The sequence below is a fragment of the Drosophila teissieri genome, chromosome X (genome assembly GCF_016746235.2).
Source record: "Drosophila teissieri strain GT53w chromosome X, Prin_Dtei_1.1, whole genome shotgun sequence".
NCBI classification, from domain to species: Eukaryota; Metazoa; Arthropoda; class Insecta; order Diptera; family Drosophilidae; genus Drosophila; species Drosophila teissieri.
The window spans coordinates 19,378,875-19,406,031 of record NC_053034.1 but is presented as its reverse complement, the minus strand read 5'-3'; the positions used below and the strand labels follow the sequence as shown (position 1 = coordinate 19,406,031).

The 27,157-nt window shown below is 44.7% G+C and overlaps 2 protein-coding genes across 4 annotated transcripts in view; one reads left to right on the top strand and one right to left on the bottom strand.

The window, feature by feature from the left end:
- Positions 1-27,157, bottom strand: part of LOC122625163 (AF4/FMR2 family member lilli) — a 42,176-nt gene that overhangs the window by 13,983 nt on the left and 1,036 nt on the right. For 2 of the 3 annotated variants that reach the window (XM_043805110.1, XM_043805112.1), the window contains exons 3-4: positions 22,712-25,874; positions 21,822-22,460 (exon numbers count right to left, since the gene is read on the bottom strand). In XM_043805110.1, the coding sequence (XP_043661045.1) occupies positions 21,822-22,460; positions 22,712-25,865 (3,793 nt within the window). In that variant the 5' untranslated portion in view covers positions 25,866-25,874. Of the gene's footprint in view, positions 1-5,314; positions 5,453-21,821; positions 22,461-22,711; positions 25,875-27,157 lie in introns of those variants that run through there. The other variant, XM_043805111.1, reaches the window with a different exon arrangement.
- LOC122625164 (amnesiac neuropeptides) lies at positions 4,929-5,880 on the top strand. Its single transcript, XM_043805113.1, is given in 4 exon segments — positions 4,929-5,392; positions 5,395-5,498; positions 5,500-5,758; positions 5,761-5,880. Coding segments are annotated over 4 exon segments (561 nt in total). The 5' UTR covers positions 4,929-5,314.

Below are 27,157 nucleotides of genomic sequence, written 5' to 3'. Positions count from 1 at the left end.
TACTTTTCTCGGTTTTGATGTATTGTAAATGTCGTTCTTTTAATATATTTATGTTAAAACAAAAAATATGGATAAAACAAAAATAAGAAACCCAATCAAAACAATAAGAAATGCATACATACAAACTCAAATGCCGTAGAATTAAATTTACACCTTTTTTCTCATATTTCTAGCACTTTTCACCTTTTTGAAAGTGGAAATTTTTAAAAACTAAATAACCCGAAGTGATGTTTCTCCATCGAAGGAAAAGTACCAACTGTTTGAGAAATTTCAATGTTCAGATTAATAAATTCTTTGAAAACAAATTCGCGCACTGATAAGAAACGACGGAAACATACGCGGAAGAATTTTATTTTTGAAGATAAAACAATAGTTTTATGCGAGTGTTTTATCGAGTGTTCATATCCTAGCCATTAGAAGCCAAAACCTGTGATGCTTTCATAATAAAACCTAATTATGTTCCAGCTTGCTACCCATTGATTTCAACCGCATTATTTTCTGTCCAGAATTCAGCACAGATACAATAGAGCAAATCACAAGGGGAAAAATACCATAAAATAGGCACATGGCAAAATAGTTTCGGTGACTTCCGGTTTTGGAGTTCGGTTCGAGTGAGTTCATTATTCTTTGTGCCGCCTGTGCCGACGTCGAAGTAACAACACCACGCCACTTGAAGGCGGCTCCGGATTTCGGTGTATGGACATTAAGTTCCGGAAGGGTCGGGCGATGGACGGTGGATGGTGGATGGTGGACGGTAGATGGTGGACGATGGGCGACGGCCAGGGAATTAACATATACGACGGAACTATGCGATAAAGCGTGGACTCGGATAGCCAGCCAGAAATAGTAGTAATAATACTTTTATAATAAGTGAAGCTGTTCGGTTGTTGACTGACGACGATGACGACGATGACGACGCTGGCGACGCTTTGCTATGCGAAGGTCACACAACCAGCCGGAGCCACATATAAAGCACAACTGCTCCATGGAGTGGCGATAACGAAAGCCAGACCAAAATCGGGGGGAAATACATAGTTAGTGTGGGCGTAGTAAAAGGCGAGGCGCGGCGAGGCGAGTAGGCGCTACCAGAAGACTAGAAGACCAGAAGACGAGGGACAAGAATGCGCAGACTAATGGCAGAAATGATCGAAAGAAATTTCCATAGAATAAATTAATCAAAGTGATCCGCAATGTAAAAAACAAACGGAACTTATCTATCCACTCGTTTAAAGCCCATAAAGTCGCCCGTGGAGCGATTGCTTCGATAGCATTTCTGAATGTTTACTAACCTAAAAACTCGTTTTGATCTCCTAGCCGCCGTTGCGCGTAGTCAGTTATTTGTATAATACATTCAAAGCAAAGCAAATGGATCGAGTTTGAGCAGTTCCTTCAAAAAGATCGTTTTTATGAGACCGCTAATCTCTGATCATTCAATCGAGTGTAAGTAACATAACTTAAAACTCCCATCTTAACTGAAAGTTAAGTTATTACAAATTAATCAACCGAAATCAATGGCTCCAACTTTGGAAATGTAAGATCTAATCTATAGCTAGTGATTCTAATCAAAACCTTATATGATAGTTTCATATTTCATACTTCATTCGGGATGCTTGACTTAGGCTTTTGGCGACTTTTGACCGCGAATGCAATGCTTCCTTTTCGAAACGCAATATCCCAATAGATAGAACCGAATAGAGAGTGCAGCACTATACGAATGTATCTCTGCCGTGTGTTATAGCTACATATATAGAGTTGACGCGTGCCAACTGCCCCTATATCGTGGATCCATCCAGTCCCCCCAAACCACTCGATTATCCAATGTCCGACATTCAATTGCGCAGCGGCGGCAGAGAACAACAGTTAATTGCATTTACAATATTGCCACAGTTATGTCGATTCTTTATGGTTTGTATGGATTGTATGGGTTTTAGGAGAATGGCGATCTTTCGGGGGGCGTTACGTGGGGCGGGGAGGGGCGGTGCAGCAAGCATGTTCGCTTAACGATCTCCCAGACTCATGTTTATTTATGAGTTGCCAATCGAATCAATTCCACTCGGCTCGACTTGACTCGGACTTGACTTGAATCGCTTCCAACTGTTGTTGTGCGACTGCTAAATGCAAATTTTGGACAAAATCCATGGCTTACATATAATATATATGTATGTATATGAACGTATGTGCGTTGTGCACCTGTGTTCCAGATAAACGTCGTAGTGCCGTCCTCTCCTTTTAATTATTAGCCAGCATATATGGATATGAGACTCTTATGTCGTCTGATCACCCCATGTGCAGTTGGATATTTGCATTTTAACTGGTGGAGATCCTTTCAGCTTTATGATTCCTTGCACATATGTATGTATGTACATATAAGTGACTTATATGCACCATCAATGGTTGATTACTAAGCCGTTGATACTGAACAGGAACTCGCGTATTATGTATAATATATAATGCCACAAACACACCCCTTTACCTGTTGCATACGCTTTCCCAAAGACAATATACCCCTTTCTGAGCGAGTAATTGAAATAGAGCCCAGTACGAACCCTTATTTTGACAACAGCTGTAGAAGAGGTTGCATACGATACGTGTACTCATATGTAGTATGGATTGCGTTCCCATAGATGGCATGGCAATGGCATGCAGGTCTAGGGCAGTGCCAAAACAAATGCCGTTCAAGGCCGTTTCGAATTGCGTGGCAGGCAGAACAAGTTCCACACATCGGTGTGTGTATTGTTATTAACCAGCTGATGTGAGCGTGTGTGTGTGTGTGTGTGTGAGCCTTCGGAAGGGGTGCGCACATCCACATCCCAAGTGCGCAAACCCAGGAATTGCAAGCTTTTCGAATCCAGGAAAACAATACAAACGGCATATTCGGTCATTCAGGCAGGCAAATTGTCAAATTAGCACCGGTTACTTTAATCCTCATTGAGGTTATTATTATAAATATGGCTACCCCTAGTTATTTTCCCATTGCAAATGCAATACGATAAGATACTCATCTTCTAAGAAACGTTTTTATATTTACCCATTAATATTATCATTACGAAGCACGAGTGTAATTTCATCATCATCCGGCAAATTCGGAAATCACCTACGAAACCCCTTAGTCGTATATATACTCCTTTCCCTACCCTTACTACCATATAATAACGATAATGAGCCAGAGATGATGGTGGGTCAAAGTACACTGGAGAAAATAATACGTTCAGCAAGCAAAATAGGTTCTGTAGCATTACTATCGCTCTCTGCGTTTAGGATGCAGATGGAAAGCGCAAAGATGCAAAACGTCATATGCAAATCACGTATGATCGCTGCGAAGCTGCTTCTTTTTCTTTCAGTGTGACAGAGAGAGTGAGAGCGAGCGGCCGGTTTAGGTGGAGGCAAGTGGGCAGGGAGCATGAAATTGAGAGAAAACAAGGATAAACAAGCCGAAGGATATGGGACGACACTGTTGCTTCGCAAGTGTGTGTGCACGTCCTGACCGCGTGCACACACGTCGTGTGGCCGTGTGTGAGTGTGCGAGCGAGAGGGGGCGAGCGATGGTGTGAGTGACTGGCAACAGCCGCCGCGTCTTATTGACATTTAAACCGCTGCTGCCGCCGTTGCCGCTCCCGCTGCCGCTGCCGTCGCCAGTCGACTTCACATATAATCGCTCGCTCGAGTCCTTCCCCATACCCTCGCATCCATACCATTCTTCCTGGCTCGTTCTTCCTCTTTTATTTTTAAGTAACACCCGGCGCAGATGCTAAACAAGACGCCAGGAATTAAAGTGCAAAGGTGTGTGCTGCAACAACAACCACGACGACAACAACAGCGTCCTCGAAAGAAGGACGATACTTTGGCGTTGTACTTAGCGTCAACAGAAGAATACGACGAAGAATAAGACGAGGACCGCGAACAATGTGGGCAAGGATCTAAGCAGATAAGTACATATACATACATATACCAACTGTTCCGAGCGTCCACATGGTGCGGATTTAATCACGCACACACGTTGGCATTCATGAAAGAATATCGGATATGTATGGAGTATCAAAAGGAACCGCTGCGCAGGATGGAAAACAGATTTGATCGCTGATCGCTGATCAAGAAAAATTTGTGATACCTATCATTGCCGAACTTGAGGTAAATTACGAAACATGTAAAAACATGGGGCATACAATTTAAGATCTCTTAGTCAACATTCTCACAATGAAATCATTCAAGATTAGCTAAACAGCAAAAAAAAAAAGAAGCCAAATATCTTCTCGAGATACTACAATATCTTTACGACACATTCATATCTACTGATTCAAGCACTTCTTTGTTTCGAAAGTTATTTATAAGAACTGTGATCTAAGGAGGGAAACTGGTGAAAACGGGCTGTTTCGAAATCTAGCTTTAATCAATTGTTAATATTGTTCCATTGAATATTAGGAGCTCACGAATTAGGTCTGTGGTTTTTTATTATCGATGGATTTTCAAAACCATAATTGCAGTGGAAAACTCGAAATATCTAAACATTAAAAAGCGGCAACATTTTAATAGTAAGTAATATTTAATACAGTTTGTCAAGCTCTTGCTCGTAAGACCAAAAATATACTATAAATTTGTTTAAGTTTAAAGGCAATAAATACAATAAATGTATAACTCTTCTAGACCTAAACAAAAAATGGATCAAAAATTTGAGAAACTGTATGTTCAACTACATTATTGCCGAGCAAAATAACAACAAGATAAAGCTGGCTTGTTGTCAACAACTATCGGTCTAAAAAATGAAAATAAAAACAAACAGAAACGCAAAAAATTGCCGAATGGAAATTTTGTGGCACGCAAACTTGTTGCTCCATCCGTGTGTAAGTGTGATGTGTAGTGTGATGCTTGTGTGTGTGAGCCAGTCTATGAGCGCGCGTGTGTGAGTGCGAGGAGAAGCTTACTTTGCGATGTTTAAATAATAAATGATTTATTTATTTTTCGGTTTGTTTTTGTTTTGATTTCCACCAGGCTGATGCATTTTGCTGCCCACTTTTGCGAGAAAACGCCGAACTAATCGCTTTCGTTATATGTATTTATTATTATTTTTTGTTGCTTTTTGCATGTCACCAACAGAAACAGAAAAAAAAAAAAAACGAAACACACTGAAAAACGCGCGCGTACACTTGTATGTGAATATGTGTTGGTATTGGCGCGCGTGTGAGTGTGTGCGAATTTGCAAGAGACGGGGCGTATGAGCAATGCCGTGGCGAAAACTTTGCCACTTTTGTTGTCTGCGACGAAAGCAAAAACAGCGAGACACCGTAAAAAAAGACAAGTAATATAAACACAGCTTTACATGCGCAGTTTTTGTTGTTGTTTTTATCCGGCTGCTGTGGCGTTGCACTGCGTATTACTGTTTTTTCCTCTTTTTTTTCTTTACTTTTTAGAGCGTCCGCGTTGCGGCGACGCGTTGTAAGCGGTTCGAAAGGTAGCGCAGCACTGGCGCTCTGCCGCCAATTCGATCAGCTGAGCGCCAGCCGAAGAGCGAGCCGAAGAGTGCCGAACGACGCAGCTCGCTCTCCGCCCTACCACTACCACTACCACTGCTCTACCACTCAGTAGCTGTGCGCTGGTGTGCTGTAAACGCTTTTACATTCCGCGCCCGAATTTTTCGTGCTTTTCCCGTGTTTTCCCTGTGGGCCATCGTTTCGCTGCTGCTCGGTCTCGGTTTGGGCCAACACTTGTCGCCTCTTGGCCATTATGCAACGACAGCGAAACGAAGGTGCTCACGACGGGCTCGCGAAGTGGCCAGGCTGCTCTCTGATTGGTCGGTGGTCGGCGCCACGAGGCCACCCGAAGTGCGCGCTCTCTTGCGAGAACTCGTTAGCTCTCTCCGCCGCTCTTTTGGGAGAAATGCGATAGAATAGAAAAGCCAAAACACTAGAACAATCCAGAAGCCAAGTTTTCCGACTTACACATACGCCGTATTATCTGCATTTTTGCCAACTCTAAACTCTGGTTTAACAGCTGAATATTACAATTTAGACCCTATAAATGAATAAAATAATATAATTTTGCTCAGACAGCGATGCACTCTACTGCACTATAGAGAAATAATAGTAAAACTGCAATTCTCATTTAATATCTTATAAACTGCGGTACAAATGGGAAAACACGTTGAAATATAATAAGATACTCTTCATTATATATGCATAAACTATGAAAATATTCTAAATCGTTTTGATCTTTTAGTGTGTGTACTATATTAGTACATGTACTTTAGTCAAAAAACTAAGCACAAGTACCGGTTAAACATTTTTGGGTATGGAAAAGCGACCGCATGAGAGCGAAAAGAATGTTTTGGTAGTGAAGGCGTGAGATTGGGCGGAGTGACCAAAACATTCATCCCCATTCACATCCCCATTCACAGTCACATCATCGTCGGCGTCGAGAGCTCTTTCGATCGAAATGAATTTGAATTGAGTGCGATTCGCACCAGAATCAACAAGGCGAAGATAAAGATTTCAGAGCAATTGAACAACTAATGAATGCTATTCCAATCCAAAAACCAGTGCAAATTGCTTCGCACTCTGGCGCACTCCTAGTTAAAGTGTGAAATTAAATTTTTCACAAATGTATTTTTTCGAGTAAATATTTTAAAGAACTATCGTGCCTAAGGCATTATTATGATTATAAATAAACTGATTTGCTGATAAGAATCGTAAATTCAGCTCATTATAGTTTCAACGCACTTAGGGGACCACTTTGTATTGCCACGCTTCGGTTAAGGGTTTTTTTTTAACTTGCTTTCTATTTTCTCTAGTTGATAAGGATAAAAGTGGGCTATAGTCGAATTTTTGCTCCACCCAACAAGTTAAAATATTAACAAAAAATACAAGGCAGATAACCAAATATTTCATACAGTAAATAATAAAGATAGAGTTTAAAATGTCCACGAGTATCCCAACAATGTTTCCAATCCGATTGCTTTAAGCTACACCCATTTGTGCAGCAAATAGGGTATCTTTGGGTCGGGAACCTCGACTATATCGTTCTTTGTTGCTTATAAAGAAATCTGTTTGCCGTTGTTTTTGCACAAACACTTACAAACCCAGCTGATAAGATAGGCGAGAGTCCGTAGAAATGCCAATCCGAGAACTATACGAAAGTTCGGGCAGGAGGAAGTGGGAGCGGATGGGATCGAATTCAGCGCGTGCCCAAATGTCCCGTTAATGAATACATTTGTGTGTGCCGCGGTATTCGTTTCTGTGAGTTCTGGATTTTAAAGAGACCACAGTGAGTCATGCGAATGAATAAATCACAGCGGGACCCGCTTCAAATTTCATCGAATTTCATCATAGAATGGAATATATTGCACCCGTCCAAGTATTTACATATGTATATACATTTATGTGCATTTTAGATCTTGATTCGTTGAAAAGTCGAGATCTTTACAGAGGCTTCAAAGGTGCTGGCTTAGTATTCGTATTCTAAAAGCAAGGTCAAGTTCAAATATATGTATGTGTATGTACTTGTTTTTCACTTCAATTTTGTTTTCTGTTGAAACATTCTGCGTTTGGTATAGGGTAACTTAAATAACTTAAATAATCGTATTATATGTTCCTTTTCAAACCTGACAAGATCATCTGCATATTGGAGTGGATTTGCCCTATTAAGGGCAGGCAATCCAAGCCGGACGCATCGGAGAAAGTTTTTCGGGAAGAAAAAGAGCGCTTGGCTCAATTTCGAAGATTGGAGCGTAGAGAGTGGCTGAAACGGCGCCGAAGAAATGTCCAGAGATGGAGTGAAAGGGATGGCTTGTGCGGGCCAATGTCTAATTTTCTTTATTTCCCAATGCATTTGTGTTTGTTGATGCGCCAAACCTATCAAGCTCTTGACCATTCATTGTTGGCAAACTTGTTTGACGCCAACACCACCCTCCCCCTCCTTACTTTCTCCCGCTCTTACCGCTCTTTCCCTGGCGATAATTTGGCTCTTTCTCCAGCCGAAAGAGCCCGGTAATTGAGAGTGGCTAAGTGGGATACCTTTCGACTTTTGCGGAGCGCGAGATTTTTTTTGGCACTCCGAAGAGCCGGACGCGACGGACTTTCGGAACGGAAATGAAAACGGACACACATGACGGCCAACAACACTGAGCGATAAGATAGAGCGTGGCGATCGTACACTGGAGGAATACATATGTGTGTTATCTCTGTCTAAGCTGTAAGGGACCATTAAATGGTGTACTTTAGCGTCGCTTCATTTGAATATGAAATTCTTCTTTTGCCTCCGGAGGTTGGGTAAACTCTTGTCACATCTCAATTAGGATAATTTCAACGTGTTTTCGCAATTAACACTTAGGAGTCATGATAATTGACTCTTTCCACACATATTTCCGCTGAGAATACAGCGGTTTAGCGGTTGCATTTGTTTGTTTACATTATTTTAAGTATTTATTTATAATTATTGGATACTAAACCAATCCTTTTAGACTGTATTGTTGATCTATATTTCCCAACATGTTTCAATGGATAATATCGAAATTGTTAAGTACGACAGTTTGAAGTAAATTTCCCGGAAATGCTGAATTCGGCAGTTATTGAACAATAAATTGGTCCGACTAAGGCATCTAAATACTATTCTATTTTGCAGCATTTTTTTCGAGTGTCTAGGTGGGAAGTATACTGCGGCGGGGGAATAATGAAGTCAAAACGGTCACGCTTACCCGCACATTGATGGAAAATTATAATGAGCGGCGAGAAGAAGCAGCAGCAGGCGGCAGTTGAACAGTTGAGCAGTTGAACAGTTGAGCCGTCGAGGAAAACGATGGAAAAAAGAGCAGCAGATGATGGGGCAACCACGACGGACGTGAGAACGGAACGAACCGGCGAGAAACCCCCGTCCACACAGGAACGGAAAACGAGGCGTCCAGCCAAAGAAACTTGAAAACTTTGAAAACCTCGTACCTCGAATCGCCCAACCATGCAAATGAGACCGAAAGCGGCCGGCGATCGAGGGATTTCCATTTCCATTCCGGGGTTCTTGAGGTTGCGAATGGAACGCAGCGCTGGAGGAGCGGTGATAATGCAGCCCGCCGACAGCTCCCATCCATTAGTCCATCGATGTCGGAAATATATAACCTAATAACCCCGAGCACGTTTGTGCATATCAACGAGATATGGATGGATGTTATACGCTCACTGAGTATAATGACTTTGGAATTATTTTATGATTTCATTTTAGTTCTTTTGAACTGCCTAAACTGCTCGCATACTATTTATTGACATGCTTAGCCGATACATTCCTTAATATTTATACTAAGTGCTGAAAAAGAGAAAGAAATCATAAAACCAAACTAGCCACTCGAAGGCATTAGGTTAAGATTCAATAGCATGGTGAGTTAAGTAAATATAGATGTTCGCGACCAGCCCCATTCAATAACGACTTCCTAGAACAGCCACTGGTATATGCCCCCCTTGCTGACCAAAGCTATAATTTGCATGTTTAAGTTGAGCCTGCCACCAGCACTTTCATCATCATCATGACCACCAACACCACCATCATCATCAGCGGCATAAGCATCGTAAAAGGCGTTATCATTACCACACTACAACTCATCAACATCCACATCAGACAATCATATACATATGTATGTACATGCATATGTATGTTGCATGGACGTGAAGCCGAAGGGTTTTTCGTCCGATGAGAGGCAGCTGCTTCTGATTCTGACCAGTTGAGTTGACCACTCGACAACCTTGACACAAATGAATGCGTAAATCGAAGGACGAGCAGGGCGAGGCGGCCAAACTGCAACTGGTTCGCAGGGGGCGTGGCCGTCATAACAACAACATTACCCACCAACTAGCCAGCCAGCAAGTTTGGACCGAGAGAGAGGTGGCATCATCCAGCGAGAGCTACGCTACCTGGGCCGAACTCATTTGCCTAATAGAACAATTATCGACGCCTGCGGCCCGTGGGGCTATGCCATGGAAATGGTCTGGCACCATGGTCCTTTCGGCCTGGACTTCGGCACTTTGGGAACCAGGAGCGCAGGAGCGCAAGAGGACACTAACTGGGTGTTGCGCAGCTATTACGATGATTGTGTCCATGATAGTGACGATAATTACTCTAACGACGTCAACAATAATGGCCACAAGTGGGCCTGCTCAAATACCTTGTCGATTAAACGGAAGCCTTCAATTACATATTCTACGGCAGCCGAGTGTTATTATATAAGGTTGTCAAATATCTCCCTTCCGCTTTTTTGCTCTTTATTCAATGCTTTATAAAAAGTGTTACAGTGATCGGATTTAGTTCAAATATGCGCCGTTTTGTTCGATAATCTGTTTCCATCTAGACGGCAACTTCATAATACCTCCCTCGTAGAAGCCCCCCTCCTTATTTGCGAAGAACTCGGACAGCCACTTTTCACAAGCCTCTTTTGAGTTCAACTTTACACCACCAAGGGCATTCGCCATGGACAGGAACAGGTGGTAATCACTTGGCGCTATGTCCGGGCTATATGGTGGATGCGATAAAACCTCCCATCCGAGCTCCCGTAGCTTCTGACGAGTCATCAACGAAGTGTGTGGTCTGGCGTTGTCCTGGTGGAACACTACACCCTTCCTGTTGGCCAATTCTGGACGCTTCTGGTCGATCGCCTGCTTCAAGCGGTCCAGTTGTTCGCAGTAGATGGTAGAATTAAGCGTCTGGCCATATGGGAGCAGCTCATAGTGGATGATTCCCTTCCAATCCCACCAAACACACAGCAAAACCTTCCTGGCCGTCAATCCCGGCTTGGCCACTGTTTGGGACGATTCACCGACCTTCGACCACGACCGTTTTCGCTTGATATTGTCGTATGTGATCCATTTTTCGTCGCCAGTCACCATCCGCTTCAAGAATGGGTCGAGTTCGTTCCGTTTCAGCAGCATATCGCAGGCGTTGATTCGGTCCAGAAGGTTTTTTTGCGTCAAATCATGCGGCACCCAAACATCAAGCTTTTTTTTGTATCCAGCCTTCTGCAGATGGTTTAAAATGGTTTGGTGACTAACTCCCATCTCCTGGGCGATGTCACGAGATGCCACATGCCGGTCTAACTCGATGTATTCCATGATTTGATCGGTATTTGTCGTCACAGGTCTTCCGCCGGCTGGCTTATCCATGGTGTCGTTTTCACCGGCTCTGAATCGTCGAAACCATTCCTCCGCGGTTCGAAGTGATAGAGTACCATCCCCCAAAACACCATTAATCTCACGGAACGTTTCTCTAGCGGATTTGCCTTTAACGAAGGAAAACTTTAAAATAGCGCGAATTTCGGCGTTAGTGAACTCCATGTTTACACGTCTATAACTGTTGAACGCAATATCCAAACTAATCATCCATAGCGTCGTTTTGTAGGTTATGTCAAGACCTTTCAAATTATGTATAGTATTTCCAGATACGAGCTCTGTAGCGCTTTGTACATAGCCGCGAAATTCAAAAGACAAAAAGGCGGAAGGGAGATATTTGACAACCTTATATGTATGTACACAAACACGTTGGCTGATGTGTAATGTGTAATTTGTAAAATATCTTAAAATTTGAACACTTAATAAGTTTGTAAGCTCAGTGTGACACTTACACCTAATAAGTGTATAAATAAATTGGAGTCTTATGGTGGGAAGACATACTAGTGAAGGAAGCTAAAATTTGTTTAGATCATGGTTGTCCGATTGGAAATGACGTCTTATTTACTGCCTGCAATTAACTGAGAGACTAGTCCTAGAACGGAAGGACAAACGGACGTACAGATTTATAAACGGACGGACATACGGACAAACATTTGAAATCGTAGAGCGGAACTATCACGCTATTAAAAGATAATTAATATCAATAAACCAACAATAAAAGAATTAGATTTTACTATATATGCTGAAGTTCAGTGTTCAGTTTGCGATCCATTTACATCCACGATACACAAGCTATTCAAAGCGAAGAGACCGCCCACTTTCTCGCCCAACCGCTCCATGTGACATCCACATGTGTTCCCTGCTCCTTGACCTTCTCCGTCCGCTTGCAAATCAACTTTGGCGCAGAACAAGACAATGAACGCCGTAATGAATAAACAGAGGCGTCGCGGAGGGACGTTTGCAAGTGCAAAAGCGCATTTAACGGCTTTTGCTGGCAAAGGAAATGCAAATAAGCGACAAGGACGCGAACAAAGAAAAGAAGGCGGCGACTGCTGGAAATAAAAAAAATTTACGAAGAAGGCCATCCAGTGAACTATGTGTTTTAAAAATGTCAAGGCTCCTTTTTGGGGGTGGGGTGGTGGTACAGGAAGGGCAGGGGCAGAGGAAGAGCAGGAGCACAATTTCTGGCAACCCTTTTGGCCAACCAGCCAAATCCATAAGCCAGCGAGCGCTCAAGGGCAATTCGGTTAACAAAACAATGGCCACGACGGCGAATCCGCCGACGACAATGTTGGCAATATGCAATCCTTTGTACGAGGCTAAAATTGAAAGTAGCTGGGGGTGGCGTTTACACTTGATTCCACTCGCGAAAACAGTCCAGCTAGCTAATGGCAAATAATAAGCAAAAGTATCGATTACTTGAGGTGTACCTATCGATAATAATAATAGTGGTAGTATTAAGAATGCACCTCGAAATGCACCTCGAAATGTAATCAACTGATTGGTAAGGCAAACAAAACGCACTTATGATGCTTGTTGATATACATATGTACCTTAAAAAAAAACATGTATTTGTGACCAATTGAATAATGTCACTTTGCGCAAGCTATCGAAGTCATCGATAATATCGAAACTGTCATCGGTGCTTTTGCAGCACTCTTGTTGATTTATTTTTCATATTTTTAAAAACTGCAAGCTATAAAAGTAACTTTTATTTATTGTTCTTTTAGGATTCTCATTTATGTTTTCAGAAGTGTAGTTGGATAACAAATTCGTTTTCCTATAGGTGCGAGGGTATTAAAAACTTTGGCTTGCTTAAGTTCACTTTGGTTCTGGCTTGTTGTTCCTTGGGAACAATTTAATTAGAATTAAAAACTTTTCCTCTGCAGGTTGGAGGCACTGACCTTCAACTTTCTTAAGCGCGAAAAACTGTTCGACAAATACCAGGCATCCCGTAGCAAGATTTTGGCAGAATGGTTATTGTCAACGCACCTGCCTCGCTTTCCACCGCGAATTTCCGAGCACTGGTCGCATTTTCCATTTTCCAGCGGACCACTACAATTGTCCAACCCACTACCAATGCCACTTGCACACCCTTGATGACATTGATTTGTCATCAGAGCAGCATAAAAGCATTAGCATAAACGCAAGTATAATCTGACTGCCGCTAAACGCTTTTGCACGCCAATCATTTTTGTGGCCAGCAGCATTTTCCTGCCTCCCATTGGGAGGCACGCCTCCCGTTTTCCATCGTTTTGTTTGGCTGCTATTAATGCTATTGTTGATTTTGTTCACTTTGTGGCTTTGCGTGTCAAATCAGATTTGGAATTTCAGTTGCTGCTGCCTTTGCTAGCAGAGCTTCGGGCAAATTTCTCCCCTTTTCCGTTCCCTAATTTCTTTTTCCTCTTTGTTTTTGTTGCGCACTTGTACTTTTCACGTGTGTGTTTGTGTGTGCCTTCACTGCGAAACTCTGTTTTGCGTGATGTGCCGATGCTAATCAAGGGAAACAGGGACAATTATGTTGGCAACACTCGCAAATGGCCTGCTAATTTGCCCAATGCTCCAGGAACTTCAGGCTTCCTTTGCGAATGCCATGAATCAGAAACTACACACTACTCTTGTTTAGAGAGAAAATGAAGTTGGGAGTAAGATGTACGACTATCTTGTTTTAAATCGAATAATCTGCCAGAGAAAGTAAATTTGACCAATTAATTGCTGCAAATATGATTTAAATTTCACAATGAATGTATTTAAAGTGCAGCAAAGGGTAGGAGAATTGCATAGGAATGCAGTTTTGCAACAATAAAGAATTCCAAAGGTAACTGACTGTGCTCGACTGTCTGGCAATTGAAGGGGTGCATTTCAATCCAAACCGTATACTTTCCCAAAGCATTTATGCAGAGAACTCCATTACACCGTTTCACCATTGAGTACTGATTGAGTGTAAAATGATTGCTGGAAAAATGTATTTAACGTGCTTATGCTCTTTCATCGAAAAGGAGATAATGAGCACGATGACGAATGAAATTACCACAATTATGCAAGCCCATTAAAGAGATACCAAATTTCATCGTTGCACTTCTTTCTACAAGAGTGCCACTCATAATTTAAAAACCTCTTTGAGGCTGCGCTGCATATCCAAATATTACAGGACAACAGCCTTGAAAGGCTTACATCCCTGGCACAGAGAATCAAACAGGTGGTGGGGAGGGGGTTTCGGGTGTTTGGGAGTGTTTGCTGAAGGGGTAAGGGAATGGGAAAGGCGCAGGGAAAGGGAAAGGGGCAGGGAAAGCAACAGTTCAGGGGTAAACACCGGCCAGCAAATTGAAATGTGCGTGTGCAGTGAAATTGCGTTCGAGTCACAACCACAAACCTTTGCCCAAACCACCCAAACCACCCAAACTACCCAAGCCGCCCAAGGGGTACTAATTGTGGGTGGGCTTACTGACGTCCGTTGCAGTGGGTGGAGGTGGTTCAAAGGTCACCAATTCGGTTGCCACCAAACCATGCGGTTCGCCCAGCCAAGCGAGGCCAATATTATCATCCATGTTCCACAGGATCTGACACATCGATGACAGAATCCTGTGGCGAACGGAAGTGGATGGTTGTGGGTCGTTGGTCGTTGGTGGTGACTGTGGGTGGTGGTTGGCGTTGTTTGGTGGTGGTGTACGGATGCAAATTCAATTTCGTTGCTTGGCCTTGTACTGGATATTGAATGCCATCTGATTGCTGCGGTTTGTCGTGGCGAACTGCGATTCAATTCTATTCAATTCGATTCGATTGCCATCAATGCATGCCTTTGCGTGCATTCATCGCCTAAGCGGAATAGTCCGCTGTGATTAGTTATGCATCCACACTCACACCTGCCCCATGCCCACCTGGAATTGGTTGGTGCAACAGCTTCGATGACAAATAATCCATTTCACCAGTGCATTTTATTGGCGAACGTCGTGCTGTTGACTCACAGAACTTAATGAGTAACGCCCTTTGCGGTCAGTTTGTTTCGCGTTTGCAATACACAGGTGACGAATACATATCAGGATTACCTAAACACGGGCTATTGCTAGCTTTATGAATAGCTAGGTGCGTTTCCAGGTAATTTAAGTTGAAGGATTGTACGTAGTATTCATTTACCAAATGCAGTTCTAGGAATTCTAAAAGACACCTGCCTTCCTTATCAGTTCCACTTTTCGCTCTCCTCGAAAAAGCTCTATACGTTTGTGCAATGGACGGCTTATGATAACAGCTTCGGGCACAATAAAAGTAACACCATTTCTTAGTCACAAGTCCTAGCTGTAGCTGTTTATATTAACATACCTAATTATAAATTATAGATTTACATAGACAAACAGTTAAACTGATAAATAATACATCTAATTGGTTGTTATAATTAATAATAATTATAATAATAATAATTATTTAAGGTGTTTTTAATATTCTGTGTATATATTTCAGGTTGTAAATTTTAAAAGGCGTATATATTTTTAATTATTCTTGCAAAACTTGAGTAATTAAATTTCTCTTTTTACAATTAAGCTGCAAATATTGAAAACCCTATTTCCTTGAGTGCAACTGTAAATGTGTCACGTTGAGTTATTTTCAACGCGAATTTTCGAATTTATTTTTCGAGCATTGGCCGCGTCTGTTTCCGACTGCCCGCAGGTGAGTAGTGTGTGTGTGTGTGTGCTAGTGTGTGTGCTAGTGTGTGTGAGCAGTATGTGGCAGGGGGATCCCCAACATGCATTCCCATTCGCATTCCTTATCCGCCGCCTTTCTGCTCTTCTCTTGCACTTTTCCTCTCTTCTGTTTCGGTTACTCTCCGTGTGTTTGGGCTCTTATTTTTTGTGCTCGTTCACTTTGTTTTTTTTTTCTTTTTTCTGTTTTGCCTTTTTGGACATTGCCAACGATGGCATTTTTGTGGCCTAAATTCATGGCAGCAAAGTGGGGGGCGAAGGGGGACCAGGAGGGGGGTCTGCACTGGCGACTGCAATGTGTCAGCGGCAGTTTGCCTCTGAATGAATCTGTTTACATTTTCCACATTCAGATCTCCCTCTCTTGCTCACTCACTCTGACCTGCCATTGCCTTGTCCTTTTCCCTCGCACGCGATCTTATTCTCCCACGTTCTAGGAAACCCACCCACCGCCACCCACAGACTGCTCATTACTGCTTGATAGCTGATAACAACCTCAAAAGAAGTGACCAACAAAAGCTGAGCGGAAAACCTGGGAAACCAGAAAGGCAGAAAGGACAGTGGGAGAAAGGGAGAGCCATCAAGAAAGAACAAAAGCGCGAACTTCTTTTCAAGATGCTAAATCGCAGGTTTTCATAAAAAAAATCCAGTTCTTATTAATTAACTATGTATGTACATATGTATGTACGAAGAATAATTTTTATATTTTAGAAAAGAAAGGGTTACTCACAAATTCATTAAATTACAAAAAAACTAGAACTTTAAAATTTCTCATAAAAATATAAATACATTCTAAGTTCAGTTTTAAATATATTGTTGCAGACTTGTATAACAATGTACATATAGCGTTTAAAACACTTAACAATACAGCTTAAATATATTTTGAATCTCAAGATAAAATATAGAGTATATATAACGTAAAATACTTGTAGGTATTTTCTAAACTCCAAGGCAATTTAGGTCAAATTTTTTTTTGGCAAAAAAGTAAACTCTCTTTTATAAGAAATATATCATTTATAAGAATACGTATTTTTAAGATTAATTTATTTTCATGTTATATCCGATTGACTGATATCAGAAAATAACAAAAACTAAAATTTGAGTTTTTCGGTAAGCAGTATTATGGCAAAATTTAAGTTTCTCTCGGTGCATAGAGAAACGGCGACTTAGGAGCCCCGTTAAGCGATGACGACGAACACAGAAGCAACAAGAACCAAAAGCAGAGCCATGAAGAAGATGAAGCTGCCAAAGTTGCAGGCAACGCAGACGAAGACAACAACAAGAGCAAAAACAACATCTCAACTGACTGCCAACGACATCCAATATAAAAAAGCAAGACAGCGCAGCGGCAGCGGGAAAACTGCTCAGGAAAATTCTTATAAGAAATTAGCAAAAACGATGACGACAGCAGCAGCGATGCGATTTTGCCGTTAGCTTTTCCCCCTTTCAGCTCTTTCAGTTGGGTGAAACGAATTGCTGAAGAACAGGACGGAGAGCGAAAGAGAGGAAACTGGACCAGAGAGAGCGGAGAAGAGAGCGCGAGAGAGAAGACAAGGCGCGACTTGCAGCGCGGCGGCAGTGGCAGCAGCAACAACAACCAACTCAAAAGCAACAAGAGCAGAAGCAGCAGCCAAAGGCGAAAGACAATTGCAGCACAACCGACAACCGAGCCAGGCGACAAAAGTGGCGTCAATCATCTCACAAAATCCGAATTCTGAATTTATGCACGCCGAAACTCAAGAATAAGTGTGCACTGCACTATTGGGATTTCACATAATGTGATAACTAGGATAATGAGGATAACGCATAGGTGTCTATTTTTAAAATAGGTGATATAAAGCTTCCCAAAATAGAACTAATCTTAAACTTATGGTTTAAAACCTTAAAACAAGGATCCAAAATGCTGTTCATATGAATATATATTAAAAAAAACGATGACAAAAAATACATGTATTGTGAAATTTTTCTCTCTAAAGTACGGTTTTCGTCACTCAGGTTTTAAATCTTTTGAACAGTTTTCTAAAAATGCAAAACATAAACCATAGGAATAAATTATAAAAAACCCAAAACGGGAATAAAGAAGACCCTATTTTCGGAAAAACACCGACTTAATTCGATAATATTCCATCGAGCGACCGTTTTGTCGCCTGCGCCATTGGACTAAGAGCACTTTTCAGATGCTTGGGCTTTAGGTTTTTTAGCTTTTTCTCGCTGCCCCACAACGACTACGTTATATACATATACATATATAGTTATATATATATATGTTCGGGAAGGGGGTTAAAAAAGGAAAAAACCACACACTCGACGAAGGAGAGCAGAGGCAAAACAAAATATTGCAGACGCAAAAGCCAAAGAGAGAGGACTTAAAAATGATTTTGTTGTTCGTAAATCAGTTGCAATTAAAATTAACTGGGGGAAGAATGCGAGGCTTATTAGATTTGTGGTCAGCGGCAATTTAACCGCTCGCAGTCGCCGTTGGAGTCGCAGTCGCCAGTAGCCGGCACGCGAATGCAATTTTTCGTTCTTTTTTTTGTATATTTCTCGGGGTGGGGCGCGAATAACACTTGTGTTGAAATTGCCATTGCATTCTTGCACATAATTGACACACACACAAAAAAAATGAGGAAAAAATTACGTTTCACATTTGGGCATATTGTACATACATATGTACATATGTACGTATGTATGTATGTTCCTCAACGCACGCGGCGCATTTGTTTAATAACAATCGAAATAATACCCGCTTGTTGTCATTATTTTTAATACGTTTGCTCCTTGTTCTACAAGTGCCGCATTTATTTATTAACACAAACGCGAACGCGAGTGGCGCACGTTACGTATACGCAATGTGGCCGCTTCATCATGCTGATGACGTACGAATATCAGCGTAAGCATCATCGTTAGTCACGTCATTATCTGCATCATCATCGCCGTCGTCGTTGTTCTGATTTGTTGTTGTTTCGACCAACAACAACACGCATAATCGCGAAACACGCGCAGCCCACGTTACGTATACGCAACGTTGCCTGTGACAGCATCTTCTTTTCATTTTTCCTGCGTTACCCACGAATTCGAGTGTTTCTGAGGCATCGCCGTCGCAGTCTCAGTCTCTCAGTTGCTCAGTCTCGCACTTTCTCAGTTTCTCGGCTTCTCAGTCTCCGTTGCCGTCGACGTCTAAATGCGAACTAAAAATCCGAGAAACATGGCGGAACAGGCGGCGGCGGCTGTCCGGTACGGTCCATTCCGTCCGGGTGGCGGAATAAAAAGGCGCAACGAGAACCAAGGAGAACCATCCGAGAAGCCAAAGAAGAGCCGGCACAAAGCGGACGAAACGCGGCCAAAAAGGCAAACGCCAAATCCTTTCTAGCTCTCTCGCTGGCTTGTTATCGCTGCGTTGGTAACAGAGACGCAGCAGCCGAAGAAAGGCGGGTGTTCAGTTCAGTTCTGGCGGCTTGAGTTGATTTTGAGTCTCTCTCATTCGGCCACACTCTCTTCCTCTCTCTTTGGCGTACATACAGATGCAGGGTGAGTGTGTGTGTGCAGTGCACTTTAGGCTGAACCTTGGTAGATGGAGAGCTTTAGGTTGTAAACGATGCAGCACCATTTTCCAATAGGTTATTATTTTCATGCAGCGAGAACAATAGCTATATATTCAACGGAAATTTTAATAATTCAATTCGATTCGATTCGTCTAACAGCAGTTTTAGTACTGGGCTCCAGTTTAGAAATCTATAAGTTTATTTAACAAAATGGAACCAAATCCACAGTATTGCATTGTCTTTCGCTTCCTATAATTTTTGAGCTTTATCATTGTTTCGTTAAATGAATGAATATGTTACAGAAATTGCAATGTTATACCATCTCTACTGCTCTATTGCCCGCAGACACGATTGTGTTTTAACACCACAAAGCGATAATTCAGGTCCACCCTAGCGTGCACTGCGTTGCGTGTGTGTGTGTCCGCACGGATGAACGAACGTCAAATAGAACATGTGCTAACTGTCAGCACAGCGCAAAGTACAAACACTCACGCGGACACGAATGGCGGTGGTGGGAGGGAAAAAGGGTCGACGGAGATGGAAGCGGTAATGGAGATGTGAATGGGGATGTGAATGTGAATGAAAGCCCCAACCGCCCGTTGCCCCGATTCTCCGATTCTCCGATTCCCCGACCCACTGCCAACTGCCAACTGGGCGGGTAGCCTACTTAAAGGATGCACCCGACAAAGGCGACGACATCGACGCCGTGCACAGTGGATAATTAATGAGTTCGGATGGAGGAGTGCGCCTTGGGTGTGAATCAATGGGGCGGAATAAATGAGTTGGCATTGAGCGATCCTGCGAGCGAGCGAGTGAGTGAGTGCGAAACGAATCAATCTTCTCCACATGATTGGAAACCCCATTTGCAATTTAAAATTTGCCCGAATTTCTCTATCAGCGAAATAAAAGAAGGCAAAATCTCAATTTACTTCGGATCATAGCAGCCGAATGCTATTGTAAATAGCAACATTGTAACGACAAGCGATTGCATTTCGATCATATTAGTTAAAATCGATAAGCGACGTTTTTGGCGCCGAAAGGCGAACAGCCGGAGAGCACGCCCTATTCCACCCCTTTTTCATCTCGTGTGAGAGAAACGCGAAGTAAAAAAAATATGCTGCCCGCTTTTAGGCGTTTAAGCGCAACTTTTGTAATATGCACTCTGCCCTGCCTACGTGTGTGTGTTAGTGCACGTGTGAGTGTGAGTGTGAGTGTGGTGTATCTGTGTCTGTGTCTGCGCTAGTCGAAAGGTAAATGACATCAATGGAGGTTGGCTGGCTCCTCTCAGTCGCTGCCTGCAGGCTGGCTTGCTTTTTGCTTGCATTTCGTTTCCGTTTGCTGCTTGCCTGCTTACAGTTTCCGACTGCGGCCAGCACTAACACAGGCCCACAAGTGCACCCAAACACACACACACACATATACATAGAAGAGAGGCCTTTTGGGCGCGCGCCTAAGTGTATGCTGTGAAAAATATGAAAGCATTATTGATGTATCTCTGATATTCGCAGAACAAAAAGATGAAACTCCTCCGAAAATATAGATCAACAAGATATTTATATTTGAGATTATAAATTGAAGAATTGGTATGACCTGGAAAACCAATTTTAAAAGCCTAAGAAATAAACATCATATTGTATATGCACACCTTTTTTCCCCCTGTGTAAGCAATACATCTTGTCGACGACCGCCGAAGGTGAAAGATGCGCGAAGGGTATAAGGCAGTGGGCTTGCGAAAGGAAGGAAGGAAGCCAAAAGGACATCGCCAATCCGCACACATCTGTGCGCCTATTTAATAACTAATCCCAGCCACAGACTGCTTTCGCAACCCCAACTAAACTTCCTCCGACAAAAAAAAAGCATGAGGAAATTTTGTGCTGCAAACTTTTGCCGGTAAGAACTAGATTTTCCCCCTATTGTTCAGCTTGAATTGAATTCAATGACGATTCTGGAAGATTCTTGGCTATAACAAATTGAGCTGGGCAACGCCAAGTCTCATCGATTTTTCGACTCTCAAGTTTGGGAAATAATTAAAAACTACCAGCAAAACGATTACGCTAAAGTTACAAAGTTCCCTTATCAATGCAGATGCATTTACATAATCAAGACTATAAATGTAATTGTACTAAATTTGAATTACAAAATATATGCCCATAATATAACTTATAGGAATCTACAATCATGTACCTGTTTATTTTCTCCACCGACATACCAATAATATATAAATTGAAATAATTATTTAAAAAGTTATTACAAAAGTTATGGCTTAAAGACATCAGAGCAAGAAACAACTTTTGTCAACTTTGAAATCGGTTAACACAGCTTCTGCACCATAAAGCCTTCCTTTTTAGTTTGTTTTACTCAAACAAACAGTTCAACGATTAAGTCTACTTAGAAAGATGCTGTACATACATGTATATGTATAACATCATAAAATGTACTGAACATGGAGCACTTACCACTGGGATCGTGATGCGGTGGCCCAACTCCTGGGCCCGGCTGCTGGTGCTGGTGCTGGTGCTGGTGGTGGTGGAGCGGACTGGGGGCGCAGAAGGCGCTCGACCCGCCTCCCAAAGTGGGCGGCGGCATGCCCACGCTGGAGGGCGGCGGATAGGCGCTGGCGCGGTAGGACGGCGGCGGAGAGCCCACGTCGCAGCGCTCGGGCGGCACGGTCACCGTGTTGGGCACGGCCACTGGCACCGGAACAGGTGCGCCCGGCGGCGGTCCATAGTGGCCCTGGGGCGGCGGGCCGCCGTAGTGATGCGGTGGCGGGGGCGGGCCGCCGTGGTACTCGGCCGCCTGCTGGTAGTGATGTGCGTGGGCCGCGTGGGCGGCATACTGGTGCTGGTGGTGCATGTGCAGCACTCCGCCGCCACCCGGCGCCAGCTGGTGGGCGTGGTAGGCGGCGGCGGCCGCGGCCGCTGCTGCAGCAGCTGCGTACGAGGGCGGTGGCGGTCCGTGGTGATCCGGCAGGGCGTGCTCCGTGTGCAGGCCGAGATCGGGGGCGTGGTACATGCCGGCGCTCAGGTGCTCGCCGGGCAGCAGGACATGTGGTCCCGTCGGCGCTGCATGGACAGGCAGCGGCGGCGAACTGTGGGCTGTTGGAGCACAGGGAAATCGGGGCATTAGGAATGGGCACAGATACACAAAGGAAATCGAATGGCTTGCAAGTGATTTGAATAGGTGAAATCATAGGTATCGATATAGGTATCTCAGAGTTCTGACAGCACAAACATTGATAAAATTATGGGATAAGGTTTTCTACTTGGAATTATAAAACATATGAAGTTTTTTTTAACCCCACTTGCTCGAAAGATAACTGAATGTTAGCCACGATTGATAGACTTACCTTCGCTGAGTCCGGAACTGGCTCCCGGTGGCAGCATGCTGGAGAGGGCGCTGAGCGGAGTGTAGGACTTGGGGGGCTCCACGGAGCCGGGGCGCAGGACGCGCTCCTCGGTGACGCTCGACTGGACGCGGTACTGCATCTTGCAGTAGGCCTCCTGGGCGGCTCCGTTGCTGGCGTTCACGTAGACGCCGGTGATGGTGACGTCCGTGTCCTGGACAATGACGACTGACGAGGAGGTGGGCCGGCTGCAGTCCTTGGCATCCTTGGTGCTGGCTGCCGAGTCGCGGTAGCCAGTGGTGGTAATGGTGGTGTCCGTGTTGGTTTCCTTGGTCTCCTTCGAGTACTTGGAGTCGTTGCTCTCCTCGACGATCGAGTGGCTGGACATCTTGCCGATGTTCGAGTTCAGCTCGTTATCCCGCTCCCGCCTGCGCTCGCTCTCCCTTTCGCGTTCCCGCTCGCGCAGCGATTCCTTGGACTCTTTCGGCTCCTTTTTGATGTGGATCACCTCCGTTTTGATCGCGGCGGCTGACGCCTTGCTGGTGGTGGTGGGCATGGTGTCCAGCTCGTCGTAGCTCTCGAAACTGCTGCAGTCACTGGCCAAATTCTTGTCCAGGTGACGCTCCACCTCGTAGGTGGCCGCCACAATGGCGCTGGCATTCAGGCTGGCCATGCGCTTTCTGGCCAGGATGCCCTTGTAGTCCCCGATCAGCTCCTCGGTGAAGGCCGTCTTGCGCTTTTTGGGCAGCTGCTTGGGTGGCTTGGGCTTCTCCTTTTCCTTCTCCTTCTCCTTGGCTTCTTCTTCGTCGCTCTCCTCGATCTGGACCGACTTCTTCTTGCGCTTGGCTTCCGTCTCGCTGGGCGTGGCCTTCTTGGGCGGCGCCTTCTTGGGCAGCTTCTTCTTCTTGACCGGCGGCAAGGACTGTTGCAGTTGCAGTTCTTCGGTCTCGCTGTCACTGTCGAATTCCCAATGCTTGCCCACTCCCCTGCCTCCGGGCACGTAACGCAGTTCCCTTCGTGGCTCCGCCTCCTTGGGCGGAGCACTCGGCGCGGCTGGTGGAGCCGCCGATGTGTGCGGTGGACTCACGGATCCCTTGTCCCTGTCCGTATCCCCTTGACGCGGTGAGTCCTTGTGGTTGTCGTCATCACTGCCGTCCAGCGTGCGGATGCGTGGTGGCTGCTGCGTCGCCTTGGACAGGCCCAGCTCATGGGCCGTCCGGGATTCGTTCTCGTACAGGCACTGCACCTTGGCCAGCGCATTTAGCGAGGCCATCCGGTGGCGCTTGGGCCCACTGTAGGCACTCAGCTTTCGCTCGTCCTCGGAGGAGCTGCTCTCTGCGGAGCTGCCGCTGGGAGGCGGCTCCTTCGCTGCGGCGGCCTTTCCCTTGCCCGCCGGCTTCTTCTTGCGCCCAGCAGTGGAGGGATTGGGAGTGGCTATCTTACGCTTGGCTTGTTTTTTACCCGACGATGTGGAGGTGGAGGTGGTGCTGGTGGTGTGCTTGGCTGCTGGTTCGGACTGCTGTGCGTTGTTCAAAGGATCTACATCTTTTTCCTTTTCTCTTTCCTTTTCCTTCTCCTTGGACTTCACCTTCGCCTCCTTCTCGGCCGGTGGCTTCTCCTCCTTCTTGACCAGTGGCTGCTCCTCCTCATCCACCTGGGTCTTTGTCTTCTCGGCCGGTCGCTCGAACAGCTTTAGTGGCTTGTTGTCCTCATCTGAGAACTCGCGCAGCTCCTTGAGCGACGGCAGCACCATCTTGATCGGCTCCTCGTCCTCCGATCCCGACTTGAAGTCGTATATGTCCTTGGCCCCGCTCCATGAGGCAGACGGTGCCTTCTGGTTCAGCGACTGTTGCACGCGACCCTTCGATCCCGCCGATGTCTTGGTGTACTTCACCTTCGGTCGCTGTTTCGGTGCTCCCCCTGGTGGTGGTGGCGGTGGAGCGGGTTGGCCCGCCACCATGGCAGTGGATGGGGCAGTCGAAGTGGGTGCGGGCGTGGGCGTGGGAGTTCTTGTGCGTGTGGCTGTGGGCGTTGGCGTTGGCGTAAGCGTGGGCGTTGCTGTGGGCGTCGGTGTCGCCGTGGGCGTGGCCGATGGCGTCGGCGTCACCGTGGGCGTACTGACAATCTCCTCCAGCTCCATTTGCACAGATTCCGTATTGGAGTCCGGCAAACGGGAAGTGCTCTTCAGCGAGGTGGCTTCCTTTTTCGGTTTGCCCATTTTGGCCGACTTGGATAGCTCTTTTTTCGGCAGCTGCTCTGAATGGGCTGATTTCTTGCCAGGATTCTTTGCCGTTGTGTGCTTTGAAGGCACGGAGCTGGGTGCTGAAGTGGCTGTGGAAGTTGTCGTTGCAGCCGTCGCCTGTGGTGATGATGGCTCCACCTTGGCCTTCTTGGCCTGCTGCACCGTCTTCTTGGGCACCTTGGAGGCGGCGGACTCCTCTGGAGCGGGAGGCGGCGTGATCTGCTGCTCCGCCTTGGGTTTGTCCTTCTCGGGGACCTTTTCTGTCGGCTTCTCGGCAACTTTTTCCCTAACTGGCTCCGGTGAGGGACGCACTCGCTTCAAAGGGGGCATCTTGCCGGGATTCAGGCTGGATATCACCTTGACCGCCGCTGCGCGCGACTTGGTCTTGACGTTCTCCGAAATGGAGGACTTTAGCACGCCATCGTTGAGCCGCTCCTCGCCGCTGGGCAGCAGGTTGTCGAAGCCGTGGATCTTGATATCCAGACTCTTTAGCATCTTGTTTATGGCCCGCGCCTTGCCATCCTCGTGTCGCTCCTCCGGCGACAGTTTCAAGCTATTGGAAGCGGAAGCGGCTGCGGACGCGGCAGACGTCGAGGACGTGGAGAATGTTGAGGTGGAGGTCGTTGGTTTCCCGCCTCCATTTCCAGCACCACCCTCAGTGGCGGCTGTGAGCGATCCCGATGATCCTGTGGGATCCTTGGCCGGCTTCTTGGCCGCCGAATCTGTCTTGCTGGCAGACTTCTTGTCGTCCGCCTCGTCGCCGCCGCTGGAGGCCTTCGTCTGTTTCCCGGGCCGCTTCTTGCCCTGCGTCGTGGACGCCGTCGCTGCTGCGGCAGCTGCTGCCGCCGCCGCTGCCGCAGTCGCCGTCGAACGCTGGACACGCTCGGCGGCATTGGAGCGCTTCTTCGAGACCATTTCAAGGGGCTGTGCGGGAAAGAGGAGCGGTAGACGGGGGAGGTTAATGAAGTATTTCGAGCAGAGACCAAGAAACAAGGGGCTGCCTCCCCATTCACTTTCGTTTGCCCCCCTTCCCCCCTTTCTGCTCCGCATACGGTATTCAGTTGGGTTCCTTCTAATTCAGCTGAAGTGGCCGCACGTGACAAACAATGGCAGCGCCAGCTACGAAATGAAAATGGAGGCGGAGTGCCAGGGAATGCATCTGAACTCGAAACTGTCAGTTGGAACATGGAATATATGGAGTAGCATATACAGAAACGTTCACTTGCTGTCCTTATTTTATAATGAAAGAATGAATTCGTATGTTTCGATTTATTTGCTAAACTCCAAGATGATATTCTGGTCTTGGAGCTGCTTTAAAACTGATCTAATAATTTAGTACAGGTAAGTTGAAAACTTAATTGCACTGCAGAACAGTTGATGACCTTTACTAACCTTCAAAAATTGAGGTACATATCTACGTTTAAGAAGTTTGAAAAGCTTTAGATACGCAAATATGCTAGACAGGCAATTTACTGGGTTAATATCCAACGAAATTACATATTTTAGTTAATGTATGCCAATAAGAAAAATGAGAACTAAAATTAGTTATTAGAATTCCATTTCCAAGTTTTTATTGTTTATTCATTTATATGGAGCATTAAGCTTAAAATCTAAATCTTGGTTTGGTAAAATAGCTCTGAGCTTTAAAAACTCTTCATTGGCTAAAATGTAATATTTGGGATAAGTACATATTTTGGATCATATTGTAATATAGTAAATTAATAATAGTAATATTTACCAAAAAAATGTATGTATTTTATCAAATTTAAATGGGTTAAAAAAAAATGCGTTTATTTATTATTATTATTTATTGTTTGGAAGGAGAAAATAAGAATGCATTTATTTATTTTAAATCTAATAAAAGTTCAGGGGGGGAAACTCTTTAGAATGTATTTTCGAATTTAAATATATACGCAAAATTCTCAAAAATATATTTTTAACGAATAAAAAAAATGGAATACTTTATTTGTTGAAAAGTGTGTAATGGATAAACGGAAAGTCAAACATTTTTCATTAGATAAAGCGTGCAATTTTTAAATTCCTCTTGACATGGCCAACAATTTTAATAAATCTGTATGTAGTTTTCTAACGCCAAATTGGTTACTTGATAGCGGGTATATCGAAGTCGTAAATGATCATTCCTAGTGAGTGATCACTGTATTCCCACCCACTACGCCCCGTCTTCCTCCCTCTCTTTTTCTTGCTCC